The 17,312-nt window shown below is 43.9% G+C and overlaps 1 protein-coding gene across 7 annotated transcripts in view; it reads left to right on the forward strand.

Annotated features, from left to right (window-relative positions):
- Positions 1 to 17,312, forward strand: part of FANCC (FA complementation group C) — a 151,623-nt gene that overhangs the window by 120,054 nt on the left and 14,257 nt on the right. For 6 of the 7 annotated variants that reach the window (XM_048850183.1, XM_075128651.1, XM_048850185.2 and 3 more), the window contains 4 exons: positions 2,648 to 2,747; positions 11,929 to 12,004; positions 12,875 to 12,956; positions 15,395 to 15,569. In XM_048850183.1, the coding sequence (XP_048706140.1) occupies positions 2,648 to 2,747; positions 11,929 to 12,004; positions 12,875 to 12,956; positions 15,395 to 15,569 (433 nt within the window). Of the gene's footprint in view, positions 1 to 2,647; positions 2,748 to 6,881; positions 7,285 to 7,872; positions 8,391 to 11,928; positions 12,005 to 12,874; positions 12,957 to 15,394; positions 15,570 to 17,312 lie in introns of those variants that run through there. The other variant, XM_075128652.1, reaches the window with a different exon arrangement.

Raw genomic sequence — 17,312 nt, forward strand, 5'->3', positions numbered from 1 at the left:
TCATCATTTAGCAGTAAGGCATTCCCTGGGAAATAGCCCACCCTCTGACTCCACCACCTCAACCAAGTTTCACAATCATCTTTGCTGTGTACAGTATTAAATTGTTTGTTTAAAACTTATACTGTGTATATGTATTAAAATATAGTCTTTCATCTGGCAAAAAAAAAATTCACTGGAACCTAACCCCCCACCCCTTTACATTAATTCTTATGGGGAAATTGGATTTGCTTAACATCATTTTGTTTAAAGTAGCATTTTTCAGGAACATAACTATAACGTTAAGTGAGGAGTTACTGTATATTTTTAAAAATAATGTAAAAATGTGAGGGCTCTGGGGTGGGGCTGGTGATGAGGGGTTTGGGATGTGGGAGGGGCTCAGGCAGAGGGTTGGGGTGCAGGGGTCAGTGCTGTGGGGTGGGGCTGGGGATGAGGCGTGCAGCGGTGTGGGAGGAGACTCAGGGCTAGGGCAGAGGGTTGGGGTGAGGGCTCTGGGCTGGTGATTAGGAGTTTGAGGTACAGGCAGGCCAGAGAGGAGGACTCCCCCCAGCCCTCTCCCCGCCAGCAGCAGCAAGCTCCAGGGGAGGGGCTCCCCTCTTCCCCCTTGCACCACACTCACCTCATACCACTGCCAGTGTGCATGCTCCTAGAGCCCCTCTGAGGTCCAGAAAGCCCCCTCGCCTCCCCTGTGATGGGTGCAAGGGCGGAGACTACCATCACATGTGTGCTTCCTCTCCTGCTGCTGCCCCTCACTGTAGCCTCACTGGGGGTGGGGCTGCCCCTTGTCCAGCGTGGAGGAGGAGCAGTGACTGTGGGCAGGGCAGTCCTCTGTGCTGGTGAAGGGTCCTGCTGGAAAAGGGAAGGGTCTGAGGCGGAAGGGCAGGAGCAAGGTCAGCCTGCCCTGGCACTAGCGGAAGGGGGGCATTAGGACCTTGCGGCAGCAGTTGATGCCGGGAGCCAGCAGAGCTGAGGCAGCGTGGAGCTGTAGGGACATTCCGGGGCCAGGGGAGGCGCGTGGGGGAGCAAATGGGGACTGGGGGACACTCAGGGGAGGTGCACGGGGGCAGCAGGTGGGGATGGGGGAGAGACACAGACCCACACATTGGTGGAGCCCGGGCACCAAGGGCCCATACAACTCACCACCCCGCCTGTGTGCTGTCCCAGCGCTGCGGAGATAGCTTGCACAGCAGATCTCGAGCGAACCACCCAGTGACCACAGGCTCCGATAAGGTACGAAGACACCCAGCCAGGTTTATTGCCAAATGAAATGCAGTCTCTAGCTCCCCAGATCAGATGTCTACAGTTCTGCTAGTTACCTATGTGCTCCCTAACAATGGACCGGCTCAGTCAGTGATGGGATTTACCACTGCCCCCTAGGCCAGACAAAGACACCTCCTTGGGGTGCATTCTTATACACAAGTGCCGCCTCTCACCTGGTACATGTTGGTTTGAACAAAACAACTTTATCCATCGCATCCTTTTGACCCTGTCTTTGGGATGCGTCTGTGTGGAATGTACTAGTATCAGAACGTTCTTGGTACCATCCTTGCACATGTTTATATCTCTAGTGTCCAGTACCTTTTAGGTATGTGTTTTTTATTTGCCTAATCTAAATATGAATTGGGTTGAACTTTCTTCTTGGAACCTACAGTGAGAGAGCAACTGTGAACAATGAACAATTTTAGGCAATGTGAATGCTATTCTTGCACCTTGCAACATGGCCAAGTGGATTCTACTTGTTGAATCTTAGGCCATGTCTACATGGGAACACTCGGGAAAGTTAAGGCAAGTTGTCCAAATGTATGAAGTCAATACTAATAAATTAGAGCATGTTAAAGTACCTTCCTCCTCACCCATGCGGATGATAGAATTTAGGACTAAAGTGCATTTATTTAGCTGTAATTTGAGAGATTAAGCTACAGCAAATGGAGGCCGCTTACTCCTGAACAAGAGCATCCATGTGGGGGTTTAATATGCTTTAATGTAGGCACGTTGACGTCACACCTTCAGTGTATAGGACTTAACTTTTCTGAGTTTCCCCTTGTAAACAAGCCCTGGAACTGCTTATGGGCTCTGATCCAGCTAAGCACTTAAGAACATGCTAAATGTAAAGTATGTGAGTAGTTCAACTGAAGCTTAAAGTTAAGTTTGTGCTTAAGTGCTTTGCAGGATTGGAGTTTTAAAAAGCCATTTTTTATGCCAGCCTGCTTTTTTAATGTTGCCCTTTTTTCCCTGCGCTACAATTTGTTGCAGATGCAAACCCTATCATGTAGACACCTAAGTACATAGCTGCCCCATTTAGACCTCTAAATGCATGGGTCACAGCTGCAAAAAAAAAAAGTCTGGATCTGTCCTCCTTTAAAAATTAAGCTCAAAGTGTGAAATATTTGTCAAAGGACAATGCTGTGTTTATCACAAAAGGTGTGTGTGTTTGTGTGTGTGTGTTCTTTAAAAAATGTTAAAGTGAAGTTAGTTTCTTCAGTTTTCATGCTGGCATTATAGCCTGATGAGTTCAGACACAGCTCAAGGCTACAATATAGAAAGAATGCGCGCGCTCGCTCTCTCTCTCTCTCTTTATCCTTCAGTTAAAAACTGTGTGATTAACAGACTAATAATCTGACCTGTCGTAATTTAACTTTTCAATGCTCAGGAATGCACTACTGGAAACCGGTGGAACTCCAGAAGTAATGACCATAATACAGATGTTTACACAGTGTTTTGTTCAAGCTCACCAGAAGGATAACAAGCAGGTTAGTCAAGCTGTATTTCTTTAGATAATTTTTAATGAGAGGTTTTCAGATTTAGCATGAAAAGAACAATTTTAAATTTTAGAATGCTGATGGAATAAAATGAGCCAAATAGTGGTCTCACATCACTACTATAGATGGATGCCAAGACATAGTTGAGGCCCTTTAACTGGCATCAGACATAGAGGTGCAAAACTATTATGCCTTTTGCAAAATAGGAGTAATTTATTTGTTGTTATGCTGTAGCATTTCACCAACATAAGTTATCTTGCCCTTATATTCAGTGCTTAATTTGTAATGAAAGAGGTGCCAGGGCTGAAGGAATTATTTTACATTCATAACTGATGCAGCAAGCCCAGAGGTTCCAGGGCTATGAACTGCTAAGCCTAGAGGTGCAAGGGCTCAGCCCTGGCAAGCCCTGGTGCAAATTAAGCACGGCATATATTATATTGTTATCCCGGCCCTGCAGCATTTGCCTGCATGCTGAATTACAGCATGATGCTCAATCTTGTACTGAAAGAGTGAGGGAGACCATAGGCAAGTATTTCTTTTGCAGCAGCAGGGATCCTACTGAGCACTGTGCTGAATGTAATAAGAAAAAAACAAAGAAAAATACATACAACGGTACAAAATAGTCAGGTTTGATCATCCAAGAGTTCAGATGAGGCTTAAAATTTCCCCACTCAGGATCTTATTCTCCTCTCATGGTAATTTTACAGCACTCTTACTCAATTGACTGCAGTGAAATTACTTGTGTTTTTCACGAACTTAACTAAGAGGAGAATCAGCCCCTCAGAGTTTAAAATCCAAGATCAGGGGACTTGAAAATTGTAATTATATTTATAGGTCACAAGCTTTCATTAGGTTCCTAGCCTGTACCAAAATTTCTTACTCTAATCATTTCATTAGTTTGTCCAGTGCAGTTTGACATGGCAGGAACACTGGGTTGGGAAGCTATTCTACTATTGAATATATTTAACCTCTAAACAAACTCCAGAGAATTTCTACTTTCTTTGATTTCCACATCTTTTTGGGAGATAGTGGTTGGTGAAGGGGTGGGTCTTGGAATCCGTGATATACTTGCCTCTAATTAGCATTGTGATTAAATCTGTCTTCTAGCTTCAGGTGTATGAATTAGGGATGAAACTGCAGCTGTCTTATTTAATATGAATAAATGCCACACACATTAATTTTATTCCATCCTGGTTGCATGTTAGCAGTACATTGTGCAGCCCCAGGGAGGCAGGGGTGGTGGGTTGGAGATCATAAGCAGAAATTCTGCACTCTTCAACTTGCTGGGGGGCTAAATTTGTTGTGCTGGCTCTGCATGTGTTTTATGGTGAAAGTTCTTCACTTGATGACATCATGTCATGGATTATTGCCCACTTTTTTATGTGAAGCTGGCTTTAAATATGAAATAGATCTTCTTTATGCAATTTATGTGTGTATATTCACACTGCTATAATTAAGGTGGTGCCTTTGAGCATTTGCATTATAAATCTTTTTTTCCCCCAAGAGTTTATAAATCAACTGTAAAATTTGCTACAATTTAGCATACAAGGTCTCAGACTAGGATAATAAATTTGGTTTAAATTAATTTGATTGTATTGTTTTTGCTTTCTGAATAATATTATAATTGTAGACATTGCAACTTCACACCGTATCTTTGAGAACTATTGTATTAAATTTATGAATGGTTTATAAATTCATGGGGACAGGTTACCACAGCTCCTCCAGGAACTAAAAACAGGGGGGCATGATTAAGGCAAGTTGCTGAAACTGTAAACAACCTCAGAGAGGTACCACTCCCTGGGGGGTTAGGAGTGACCTCTGGTAGACTTTTAGTAAAACTGTAGGAACTTGCGGGCGGGGGGTGGGGGGGGTCTTTATTTTCTTTGTAATGTTTCTGCCCTAAGAATAAATGTACTTGTTTAGAAAGATCTGTGTGGTAACTGCTGGCAATACACTGTTTATAGCTCTCGGAGAGAAAGCAAGTCACAGATGCTGGCCATTAGGCAGGCTAGCTTGCTGGAGTTATCACAGTGTATGGCTGGTGGCTGTGCAGCCTTGAAACCCCTGGTCAGAAGGGAGTAGTACAAGGCCCCTATCCAGAGACAGGTGACAGCTGGAGAACTGAGACCTGACTGGATGCTCCTGAAGTGGACCATGGGAATGGGGAGGGTGCAAATATAGTTGAGTTACCCTGAAACTGTAACAGTTATTACATGCATTTATAAGGTACCCATCTCTATGTCTGCATGTACTTAGTGGGACATAAATTGCTCCATTAACATTTCAAATAAGAGGAACACTAAAGACTGAGAATGAAGAAGGATCTGGCCAGTTGTTTGAGACCCCAGGAATTTATAGTTCAGCTAATTGGAAAAAAGGCTAGGCAAACAGATGTATCTTGTGAATCTTTCTAAGAACCAGGTTGTGTCCACAGAGGTGTGCAGGGTAGGAAAGAGTTCACAGAAAACCCTGTACTCCCCCCAGTATAATGGCTGGCCACAATCACAGTCCCTTCTAATATCCTTATAGATCACTTAGAATGGGTGAGGAAGGGCATGGCATAGCTGGGGAGTGTAGAGCAGTGCTGTTTAGGGGAGGTAGCAGTGCATATGTTTCCCTTGTGTTGTTGGGAGCTTGTTTGTAGATCAAACTGATTTACCCCATGTTTGTAAATCAGGCCACTTATGTAGATGCCTAAATGAGGACTTAGGAACCTATTGTTAGGCACCCTTGTTGAAAGGCTTGGCCCTGAGGTCACTGGAGAGATGAACCCATGTGTTATGTTCAAATAAAGCTGTTTAAAAGTTTCTAACAATGTTCAGATCAGACCTAGAGCTGTCTGAGCGACATTAGTTCATAGAATCATAGAATATCAGGGTTGGAAGGGACCCCAGAAGGTCATCTAGTCCAACCCCCTGCTCAAAGCAGGACCAATTCCCAGTTAAATCATCCCAGCCAGGGCTTTGTCAAGCCTGACCTTAAAAACCTCTAAGGAAGGAGATTCTACCACCTCCCTAGGTAACGCATTCCAGTGTTTCACTACCCTCTTAATGAAAAAGTTTTTCCTAATATCCAATCTAAACCTCCCCCACTGCAACTTGAGTTTTGGACATTTAAACTTTGAACCTGTGTTTTTGGAGAAAGCTAAACTTCTCTCTTGTTGTCTGTTCCCCTCCCCCCACACACAGTAAGTGAGTGTTTCAACAGTAACATCAAGTTAACAACCATTTTTTGCCTGGGAATGTTCATTAAATGTATGTCTGATTTTTCTTTTTAATCATTAGTTGAACAAATATCTTTTTGTATAAAAACTAAACTTTGACTTACAATTGTACTTTTATGTCAACTATTAGATCCAGACACATCTAAACTTGTTTTTCCCTAATGTTGCCTTGTTTAGCTATTTTGATGCCTTGTATAAAGAGTGATGTAGAAATTGCTTACAACAAATTGGTTTTCCTGCATTCATGGGTGGAGACAAAAAAGAAAAACTCATTAAAGTGACGGGAAAGAATATCATTACATGTATTTATAAAATGCACATCACCATGGTATCTGAGTATACATGACAAAATCCAAGTAAAATGAGCGTGGTAGTCTAAGCCCTGGTCTACACTAGGACTTTAGGTCGAATTTAGCAGCGTTAAATCGATGTAAACCTGCACCCGTCCACACGATGAAGCCCTTTATTTCGACTTAAAGGGCTCTTAAAATCGATTTCCATACTCCACCCCTGACAAGTGGATTAAATCGGCCTTGCCGGGTCGAATTTGGGGTACTGTGGACACAATTGGACGGTATTGGCCTCCGGGAGCTATCCCAGAGTGCTCCATTGTGACCGCTCTGGACAGCACTCTCAACTCAGATGCACTGGCCAGGTGGACAGGAAAAGAACCGTGAACTTTTGAATCTCATTTTCTGTTTGGCCTGCGTGGCAAGCTGCAGGTGACCATGCAGAGCTCATCAGCAGAGGTGACCATGATGGAGTCCCAGAATCACAAAAGAGCTCCAGTATGGACCGAACGGGAGGTATGGGATCTGATCACTGTATGCGGAGAGGAATCCGTGCTATCAGAACTCCGTTGCAGTTTTCAAAATGCCAAAACCTTTGTCAAAATCTCCCAGGGCATGAAGGACAGAGGCCATAACAGGGACCCGAAGCAGTGCCGCGTGAAACTTAAGGAGCTGAGGCAAGCCTACCAGAAAACCAGAGAGGCGAACGGCCGCTCCGGGTCAGAGCCCCAAACATGCCGCTTCTATGATGAGCTGCATGCCATTTTAGGGGGTTCAGCCACCACTACCCCAGCCGTGTTGTTTGACTCCTTCAATGGAGATGGAGGCAACACGGAAGCAGGTTTTGGAGACGAAGAAGATGATGATGAGGTTGTAGATAATTCACAGCAAGCAAGCAGAGAAACCGGTTTTCCCGACAGCCAGGAACTGTTTCTCACCCTGGACCTGGAGCCAGTACCCCCTGAACCCACCCAAGGCTGCTTCCTGGACCCGGCAGGCGGAGAAGGGACCTCCGGTGAGTGTACCTTTTAAAATACCATACATGGTTTAAAAACAAGCATGTGAAAGGATTACTTTGCCCTGGCATTCGCGGTTCTCCTGGATGTACTCCCAAAGCCTTTGCAAAAGGTTTCTGGGGAGGGCAGCCTTATTGCCTCCTTCATGGTAGGACACTTTACCACTCCAGGCCAGTAACACGTACTCGGGAATCATTGTACAACAAAGCATTGCAGTGTATGTTTGCTGGCGTTCAAACAACATCCGTTCTTTATCTCTCTGTGTTATCCTCAGGAGAGTGAGATATAATTCATGGTCACCTGGTTGAAATAGTGCTTTTCTTCAGGGGACACTCAGAGGAGCCCATTCCTGCTGGGCTGTTTGCCTGTGGCTAAACAGAAATGTTCCCCACTGTTAGCCACGGGGAGGGGGGAGGGTTGAGGGGGTAGCCACGCGGTGGGGGGAGGCAAAATGCGACCTTGTAACGAAAGCACATGTGTTACGTACGTAATGTTAACAGCAAGGTTTACCCTGAAAGAGTGTAGCCACTGTTTTATAAAATGTGTCTTTTTAAATACCGCTGTCCCTTTTTTTTTTCCTCCACCAGCTGCATGTGTTTCAATGATCACAGGATCTTCTCCTTCCCAAAGGCTAGTGAAGATTAGAAAGAAAAAAAAAAAGCACTCAAGATGAAATGTTCTCCGAGCTCATGCTGTCCTCCCACACTGACAGAGCACAGACGAATGCGTGGAGGCAAATAATGTCAGAGTGCAGGAAAGCACAAAATGACTCGGAGGAGAGGTGGCGGGCTGAAGACAGGGCTGAAGCTCAAATGTGGTGGCAGCGTGATGAGAGGAGGCAGGATTCAATGCTGAGGCTGCTGGAGGACCAAACCAGTATGCTCCAGTGTATGGTTGAGCTGCAGCAAAGGCAGCTGGAGCACAGACTGCCACTACAGCCCCTGTGTAACCAACCGCTCTCCTCCCCAAGTTCCATAGCCTCCACACCCAGACGCCCAAGAATGCGGTGGGGGGGCCACCGGCCAACCAGCCACTCCGCCACAGAGGATTGCCCAAAAAAAAGAAGGCTGGCATTCAATAAATTTTAAAGTTGTAAACTTTTAAAGTGCTGTGCTTAAAGTGCTGTGTGGCATTTTCCTTCCCTCCTCCACCACCCCTCCTGGGCTACCTTGGTAGTCATCCCCCTATTTGTGTGATGAATGAATAAAGAATGCATGAATGTGAAGCAACAATGACTTTATTGCCTCTGCAAGCGGTGATCGAAGGGAGGAGGGGAGGGTGGTTAGCTTACAGGGAAGTAGAGTGAACCAAGGGGCGGGGGGTTTCATCAAGGAGAAACAAAGAGAACTTTCACACCGTAGCCTGGCCAGTCATGAAACTGGTTTTCAAAACTTCTCTGATGCATACCGCGCCCTCCTGTGCTCTTCTAACCGCCCTGGTGTCTGGCTGCGCGTAACCAGCAGCCAGGCGATTTGCCTCAACCTCCCACCCCGCCATAAACGTCTCCCCCTTACTCTCACAGGTATTGTGGAGCACACAGCAAGCAGTAATAACAGTGGGAATATTGGTTTCGCTGAGGTCTAAGCGAGTCAGTAAACTGCGCCAGCGCGCCTTTAAACATCCAAATGCACATTCTACCACCATTCTGCACTTGCTCAGCCTGTAGTTGAACAGCTCCTGACTACTGTCCAGGCTGCCTGTGTACGGCTTCATGAGCCATGGCATTAAGGGGTAGGCTGGGTCCCCAAGGATACATATAGGCAGTTCAACATCCCCAACATCTTCTGGTTTGGGAATAAAGTCCCATCCTGCAGCTTTTGAAACAGACCAGAGTTCCTGAAGATGCGAGCGTCATGTACCTTTCCCGGCCATCCCACGTTGATGTTGGTGAAACGTCCCTTGTGATCCACCAGAGCTTGCAGCACTATTGAAAAGTACCCCTTGCGGTTTATGTACTCGGCGGCTTGGCGCTCCGGTGCCAAGATAGGGATATGGGTTCCGTCTATGGCCCCACCACAGTTAGGAAATCCCATTGCAGCAAAGTCATCCACTATGACCTGCACATTTCCCAGGGTCACTACCCTTGATATCAGCAGATCTTTGATTGCGTGGGCTACTTGCATCACAGCAGCCCCAACAGTAGATTTGCCCACTCCAAATTGATTCCCAACTGACCGGTAGTTGTCTGGCGTTGCAAGCTTCCACAGGGCTATCGCCACTCGCTTCTCAACTGTGAGGGCTGCTCTCATCTTGGTATTCATGCGCCTCAAGGCAGGGGAAAGCAAGTCACAAAGTTCCATGAAAGTGCCCTTATGCATGCGAAAGTTTCGCAGCCACTGGGAATCATCCCAGACCCGCAACACTATGCGGTCCCACCAGTCTGTGCTTGTTTCCCGAGCCCAGAATGGGCGTTTCACAGCATGAACCTGCCCCATTAGCACCATGATGCATGCATTGGCAGGGCCCATGCTTTCAGAGAAATCTGTGTCCATGTCCTGATCACTCACGGGACCGCGCTGACGTCACCTCCTCGCCCAGTATCGCTTTGCCAGCTTCTGGTGCTGCATATACTGCTGGATAATGCGTGTGGTGTTTAATGTGCTCCTAATTGCCAAAGTGAGCTGAGCGGCCTCCGTGCTTGCCTTGGTATGGCGTCCGCACAGAAAAAAGGCACGGAACGATTGTCTGCCGTTGCTCTGACGGAGGGAGGGGCGACTGACGACATGGCTTACAGGGTTGGCTTACAGGAGCTAAAATCAACAAAGGGGGTGGCTTTACATCAAGGAGTATTTCAGGCAGGACTTCACGGAGGGTTCCAATAAGAAATGGTGCACCTAAGTTATTGTTCTTATTGGAACAAGGAGGTTAGTCTGGCCTCTGATTGATACATGGCTAGATTTACCTCGCTGCACCTTCTCTGTGGGTGACTGCAGTGTGACCTAGAGGAATGAGTCCCCTAGACTGGGAGGAGGCAAATGAGTACAAAACAAATCTGGTCTATTTCTTGTTTTGATCCACTCCATCTATCTTTTACATCTTTGGCTGGCAGCAGACGGTGCAGAAGGACTACATGCCATCCACATCTCATGACTGCTCGGCAGAAGATGATGCAATAGGACTGCTAGCAATCCATGTCGCCTGCCTGCTCACCATAAGACGGTTCAATAGGACTGATTGCAGGACTAAAGAGAATGACCTGGTCAAGTCACTCCAAATTTAGTCCCTGCGTCCATGTCTGCCCAGGCGCTCATGGCCGATGTGGCCAGGAGCACCTCGGACATGACGATGACGGCTACGTCGTACTGTACCGTGTGCTGCCACAAGGCAATGGGTTGCTGCTACTGTGTAGCAATGCAGTACCGTGTCTGCCAGCACCCAGGAGACATACAGTGACGGTTACCTGAGCGGGCTCCATGCTTGCCGTGGTATGGCGTCTACACAGGTAACTCAGGACAATAGGCGCGAAACAATTGTCTGCCCTTGCTTTCACGGAGGGACGGAGGGAACGGGGGCCTGACGATATGTACCCAAAACCACCTGCGACAATGTTTTAGCCCCATCAGGCATTGGGATCTCAACCCAGAATTCCAATGGGCAGCGGAGACTGCGGGAACTGTGGGATAGCTACCCACAGTGCAACACTCCGGAAGTCGACTCTAGTCTCGGTACTATGGAAGCACTCCGCCGAGTTAATGCACTTAATGCACTTAGAGCACTTTCTGTGGGGACACACACACTCGAATATATAAAACCGATTTCTAAAAAACTGACTTCTATAAATTCAACCTTATTCTGTAGTGTAGACATACCTTAAGCACAGTCCTCATTGGATAGAGTTCGGAATTACAGACCTGTCATAAACATTGAGGAGTCTGGTGGCACCTTAAAGATTAACAGATTTATTTGGGCATAAGCTTTTGTGGGTAAAAAAGCAGTGGGTAAAAAAACCTCCTTGTTTTTGTGAATATAGACTAACACAGCTACCCTCTGATACTTAGATCTGTCATGTAATTTGGCATAATATGCTGTCTGTGTTCAAGAGCTGGTGTCGAGACTGAATAGTCCCTTCACCTAGAGAATGCAGGCTAGAGTTAACTCCAGGCTAGAGTTAAGGTAGCTAGTGGGATAACTCACTGCATTGTCCTAAGTATACCGAACAGGTGCTTGTAAAATAAAATAGTTTGGGTTCCACTGCTGCTAGTCCCTTAATTTTCACAAATAATAACAAAATATTTGTTTACTTTTTGAATTATGCATCTGTTGGAATTAAATTACATTAGTCAGTTACTCTTTCTGGTTCTTATACATTAGAACAAAATTGCTTTTTGTATTCACAAACACTGTATGGGAACATTTAGATTTAAACTCCCACCATCCCCAAAAGCCTGTTTTCACTGAGGTAAAATAATTCCAGTAACATAAATAACTAGGTTTTGTAAGCCTCCTTCCCTCTCTTTTCTATTCCCTCCTTTTTCATACAAAATCTTAAATGTTAGGTCTAAAACTAATTAAACGCTCTTTATGCCAGATAGCACCATTATTGTATGTGGTTATTACATTAGGTGAACCTATAATATCTTTAGGTTTTATATTCTCAGAAGCTGACCACAAAGCTCTTTTAAAATATTGACTTTTTGTTTTAGCATAAATTTCCCCTGAAGGCCTACTTTCCTCATCATCATCAGCATCTTGTGATAGCCTTACTCAAACATCCTTTTGGTAAGTTCTGCCTTGAATTGTTTTGCAGCATTAACAGAATCTGCATTTTCACTTATTTTTCTGCACAATAGATAACCTCAAAAATAATGCACAAGGGTTACCTTAATTCTGAGAGCTTGACTTTGCCACTTTTGTAATGCTCTTTTAACGTAGGTTTTTGTGTAACTTTTATATACAATGGCGTAGATTTAAACAAAATTAAAACCAAAACCAAATAAGAGTAATAGAAGAGGCAAATTATTTTCAATATAATAAAGCCAATGCTAGGAATTAAAAAACAGTTATCAAGCACTGGAAAGGTATTCAATGTTCATGTCTTGTAAGCCCAATAATGATCACTGTGAAAACGCCCATAAGACGTGTTAATGCATTGTGTTGCCTTTCTCCTCTCTAAAATCTGGAAATCTGATTTCAGTTAAGTCACAAATGAAAATAAGTTTGGTCTCCATTGTCTCTCATTTATGCATATCAGAAAACTAATGTTTCATGTGAAGCAGTTCTGCATGATTGGCAATTTCTGCTAAGGACAGGGGCAGTTGACTGGGTTAACAGAGATACTAGATTAGTATTGATGAGAAACTATATATGTGTGTGTGTGTGTGTGTATGCATGCGTGTGTGTGTGTGTGTGTGTACACACACTTATGCCTAATTTGATGAATAGCCTGAACTTTAGTTCTGTATTTTGCAACTGAACTTTTGTCCTAAAAAAATAATTTATTATGGATATGGTTGAAAACTATGGGAAAGTTTAAAAATGAGAAGCAATTACTGAAGACTGAATCATGTGTCCAGCAAGTTCTAGTTCTAGCTTGATACCACACCAAATATTGTTTCATTAGGTACAACATTTCTTCTTATTGTTTTCCAGATTTGCCAGCTATGCTCTGGTCTCAGCACCTGAAATACATTACTGACATGCTTAAAGCAATAATAGAAGATAAAAGCATTAGGTAAATAAAAATACTTAGACTATCCCATATCATTTCTATCTGTTCTATTACTTTGTGAAAAGTCATGTGGTTCATAATCTTGGTTCATTAATGCTTAGTTCTCTTTAGTTGCCATTTTCTTATTAGTTCCCAAATTCAACCTCTGTTTAAGGATAGGAAAATAGGATATCCTAGGATATAAGGAGGCCTGCTAAACTATTAACCTGATTTTCAGAGGTCTCAAGTGCCCACAGTTCAAGTCAATGAGCACTTCAGAAAATCAGGCCTTATAGTTACTCTGTGATAGGCTCTACTCACCGCAAGGTGTACCACCTCCTAGCCACTCTGGGGATTAGTTCCTTCCAGATCTGAGGCCCCCTTTTGCTGCATGCTGCACACTCTGTTGCTGCTCTCCCTCTCTGAAACTCGGGATGCTCCTTCTTCCTGACTTGGCCCTCCAGCCAGGTCCCTGTGTGTGTTTCCTTAGGTTAGTGGCTGGTCCCAACCACTACTAATAAGGGTTCTTCCATTTGGCTTATCAGCAGCACCCAGGCTATTTACAAAGAAGTTTGCAATAGTAGCAGCAGAGGCCTGTTGCAATGGCTCCGTTGTCATCCATATCTAGATGACTGGCTCCTGACAGGAAGGTCCTGTCTAGAAGTTTTGACATTGACATCATTGCTGCTCCATCACCTAATGGCCCTGGGAATTGGTATAAACATGGAATAGTCTATCCTAAATCTGACACAAACTATAGAATTCATAGGAGCGACTATAGACTAGGTCAGGGCAAGTGCTGTGTGGTAAATGTGCCAGGAAGACAGTATGTACACAATAGTGATTATTCTCCCTTGATGTGGTTGAAAGACTCCAAGCATATATTCATGGAAGTTCCCTTCTGCCTGCCCATACCTGAGAAGAAGCTAGTTACGGATGCCTCCCAACTGGACTGGGGAGCCCATATGGATGACTCACAGCACAAGGCACCTGGATCCCTCGAGAGACCAGAATGCAAATAAATCTCCTGGAGCTGAGAGCTGTCTGGGAAGCCTACAAGTGTTCACACCGCTCGTGATTCCGACACATCCTAGTAATGTCCAACAACATATCAACCACGCTCTATATTAACTAACAGAGAGCTAAATCCATCCTTCTGTGCATGGAAACAGTTAATTTATGGAACTTGTGTATCCAACACCTCTGTGATCCTAAGACCCCCTCAGTGCCAACTGGCAAAGGGTTCACTGTTCTGTAACAGCAACTCCTATTAAGCCTGAAAAACTTACTACACCTAATATTCTGCTTTCATGGTTTTATCCATAAATAGTATCTTGTAAGGTATCAAATAAAAACTGGTGACACATAAGCATTATGAGATGTATGTATAGATGATATTTAAGAATTTGCGTTGAAAGTTGTATGTATGTATTGAAAAATATATTTCAGAATCTGCATCCCAGGCAGGGTTGACTATCAAGTTTTTCCTAGAAAAAGAACTGTTGGTTTACCTGTCTACCTAGGTTCATTTATAAATGAAGCATTGTAAGTCAATACAATGGAAACCGCCTTTACAGAGGAGAATAATTCTGACTCTGGGAATAAAGACAATGAACTCTGGAAAATATAAGGAAAAGCAAAAGGACGTTTTGTTACCCGTTTCACTGAGAAACCTCCTGGGCAGGAGGTGTGGGGGGGAATGATTCATGAGTGTTGTGGATCCTAGTTTGACTGAAAACCAGCACACTTTGCAGGAAAAGATCAGCTGAGAGACTGTTTTAGACAAATGTTTGTAGCCTGTTAAAAGTAAGTCTTGTTCTAGTAGAAGCCTGTTATACTTTTGTTTTATTTGTAACCTGTTATTGTCCTTGCTTACTATCTCTTAAATCTCTACATTTGTTCATAAACGTTTATTATAAATAGTTTACAGTGCTGTGTTGTTATATTGGAGCTGATATACAGTTGACTCAAACAAGTTGGTGTATATGTACTATTCCTGGTAATTATTATGTGTGTTTAGTGACAGAGGCTGGAGGCTACAGGGTGGATGCTTTTGAGGAGTTCTGAGGTACACCTAATGTTTTACCTGAAAAGCAAAGTAGCAGCGGGTAGAGCCCAGAAGAGAGTGCTGAAGGGTTGGTAGTGTCAGGGAGCTGTCACCCACCTTCCACAACAAAGACTCCCTCTCACTGAGTCAGGGGGGTAACACAGTTGACTTACAGTCCTGGCACCTCAAAGTGTCAAAGCCACATTACTGTGTCAGCAGTATAGCCCTCAGCTTTTCACAGTTCATGGGTGGACAACATCAGCAGGCCCTTTAGCACTGACCACAAGTGGGAACTGTACAATTCCTTACTAAACAGCATCTTCACCTAATGGGGAAGCCCTGCTGGGAACCTTTTTGCATCCCACAAGATCATGAATAGCCAGCAAAACTGAAATGTATTTTGATTCTTTTGCAGATCTTACGCTGACCTCTTTGAGAGCTGGTTTTTGTTTGTTCGTTTTGGAGAATGGGCTGATATCGCTGTAGAGCAGTTGCTGAAGTCTGAAGATGAATCCTCAGATAGTTTTCTGTGGCTGCTTGCATTTTACTACAGTCCGCACAATGATAAAGAGAAGAGGACTCAAATTGTGGTGGGTGGTGTAGCCATGGCTGAGAGTATTTAGCCAATTGTATACCTGAAAATTGAGGCATTTATGTGGGAAAGTGGCTGGGGTTTGCAGGGTCCTCCTGGAATTGTAAAATTCCGCAGTAGAGGGGATCCAAGATAATTTTTGTGGCTCTTTCAACTGTGAACATTTGGAAACTGGGTTTGTCAAGTGTACTGAAGGCCAGAATGCCTTTATTTACTTTTTTTCTGAAAAATATGACTGTATCAAATCAGCTTGATTGGTACACCTGTAACTGTTCCTTTTGAATCTGTGTGTGGCAGGATTTCAGAGCTCCTGTGACATAGTCTTGTAAGACAGCCATGCTTTAAAAGTGAGAGAACTAATAATAACAGTGCAGCATTTTTCATTCACAGTCAGCAGCAGTGAATCTGAATTAACATTATCTATCTAATTTGATTTCTGTTGCACCTGTCATCATAGAATCTAGGCAGTGATCTGAGGATGTAATTCAGTCTTTCTTATATTAGCTTGTGTCATGGCTACTTAGTTTTGTTTTAAACACTAAAGGTCTGGTTCTCTGTTCCACTCAGCATAGGAACAGAGGGGAGAAGGACAAAGGTGGGCCTTATGCTAGCTTTGCATTTCCCTATTCTGGACCCAGCATGGGACCTATTGGATGCCCTGAGTAAGTTAAAGCAGCCTAAGAACTGCACTAATTTAGCCGTAGCTACCTATGACTATAGGGACTATTGCAGTAGGCGGGAATCGTTGGAGTACAGCTGCATTCTGACCACACACCCTATCCTTACATATGGACTGTGTGGGCATGTGTGGTGTAGAGCTGTTATCCCAGTTCTACCCAACCCAGGGAATCCTCCTTTGTCACAGATATTACCCAGCGTTTAAATTTTGCGTCATATGGCCCCAAAGAGGAAGTAGCACAATGCACGATCAGGTCTTGAGCAAATAGTATTTTCTTGGTGTTAGTTAAAACCTCAAGTTATCTCACACAATTAAAATTCTCTGTGTTTCTGAAAAGGATCTTGGACATTTTGTTTGTGGGATATCAGAAGACACTATTTAACTAATAACTGGTTAAATATACTTGGGAAAATAGTGTTTATTTTACTTTGAATAATATAAGAAGGTGTGCTCAAGTGTCATAGTTAGGATAATTGATACTTCCATTATAAATGTTTGTTTTTAAAGGTTTATACTTCAGCATAAAAAAATCCCTTATGAATGGGAGGAAGGTGCTAACTATTTAAAAAATCAAACTTGGCATACTTCTGTAGAAAAAGATAATGGCTTCTCTGTAAATCACAATGAAAGCAATACTGAATTAGGATGCAAGTCCTTTGGATATGGATATTGCACCTGATCTCAATGGAAGACATTGTCTCTTTCCAAAGTTTTTTATGAATTTCTCTTGAAAATACCAGTCTGATGATAGAAAAAATCACTTTATGTTTGAGACAAATTGGTTTAACCCATTTGTTAGTTTTCTTTTGTGGCAGGGAGTGGTGGGGAAAGGACAGTACTCCATATGCATAGAGGGATCCCTTTGTCTATTGTTTCCTTCCCTCTTTCTTAGTGCTTCTTGCTGTTGTTCCAGTTTCATTAAAGTCCTGATCGCTCCTCAAAAGTGCACTTTAGAGGTGTAGTTTCTTCACACCACCTTGTTCCTAACTTGCCACTGCTCAGTCAAAATATCTCATCCTCCCTCACCCCCCTGCTACCCTCTTTTCTCTAGTCCTAGCACAG

Source organism: Caretta caretta, chromosome 5 (genome assembly GCF_965140235.1).
Source record: "Caretta caretta isolate rCarCar2 chromosome 5, rCarCar1.hap1, whole genome shotgun sequence".
Taxonomy (NCBI): Eukaryota; Metazoa; Chordata; order Testudines; family Cheloniidae; genus Caretta; species Caretta caretta.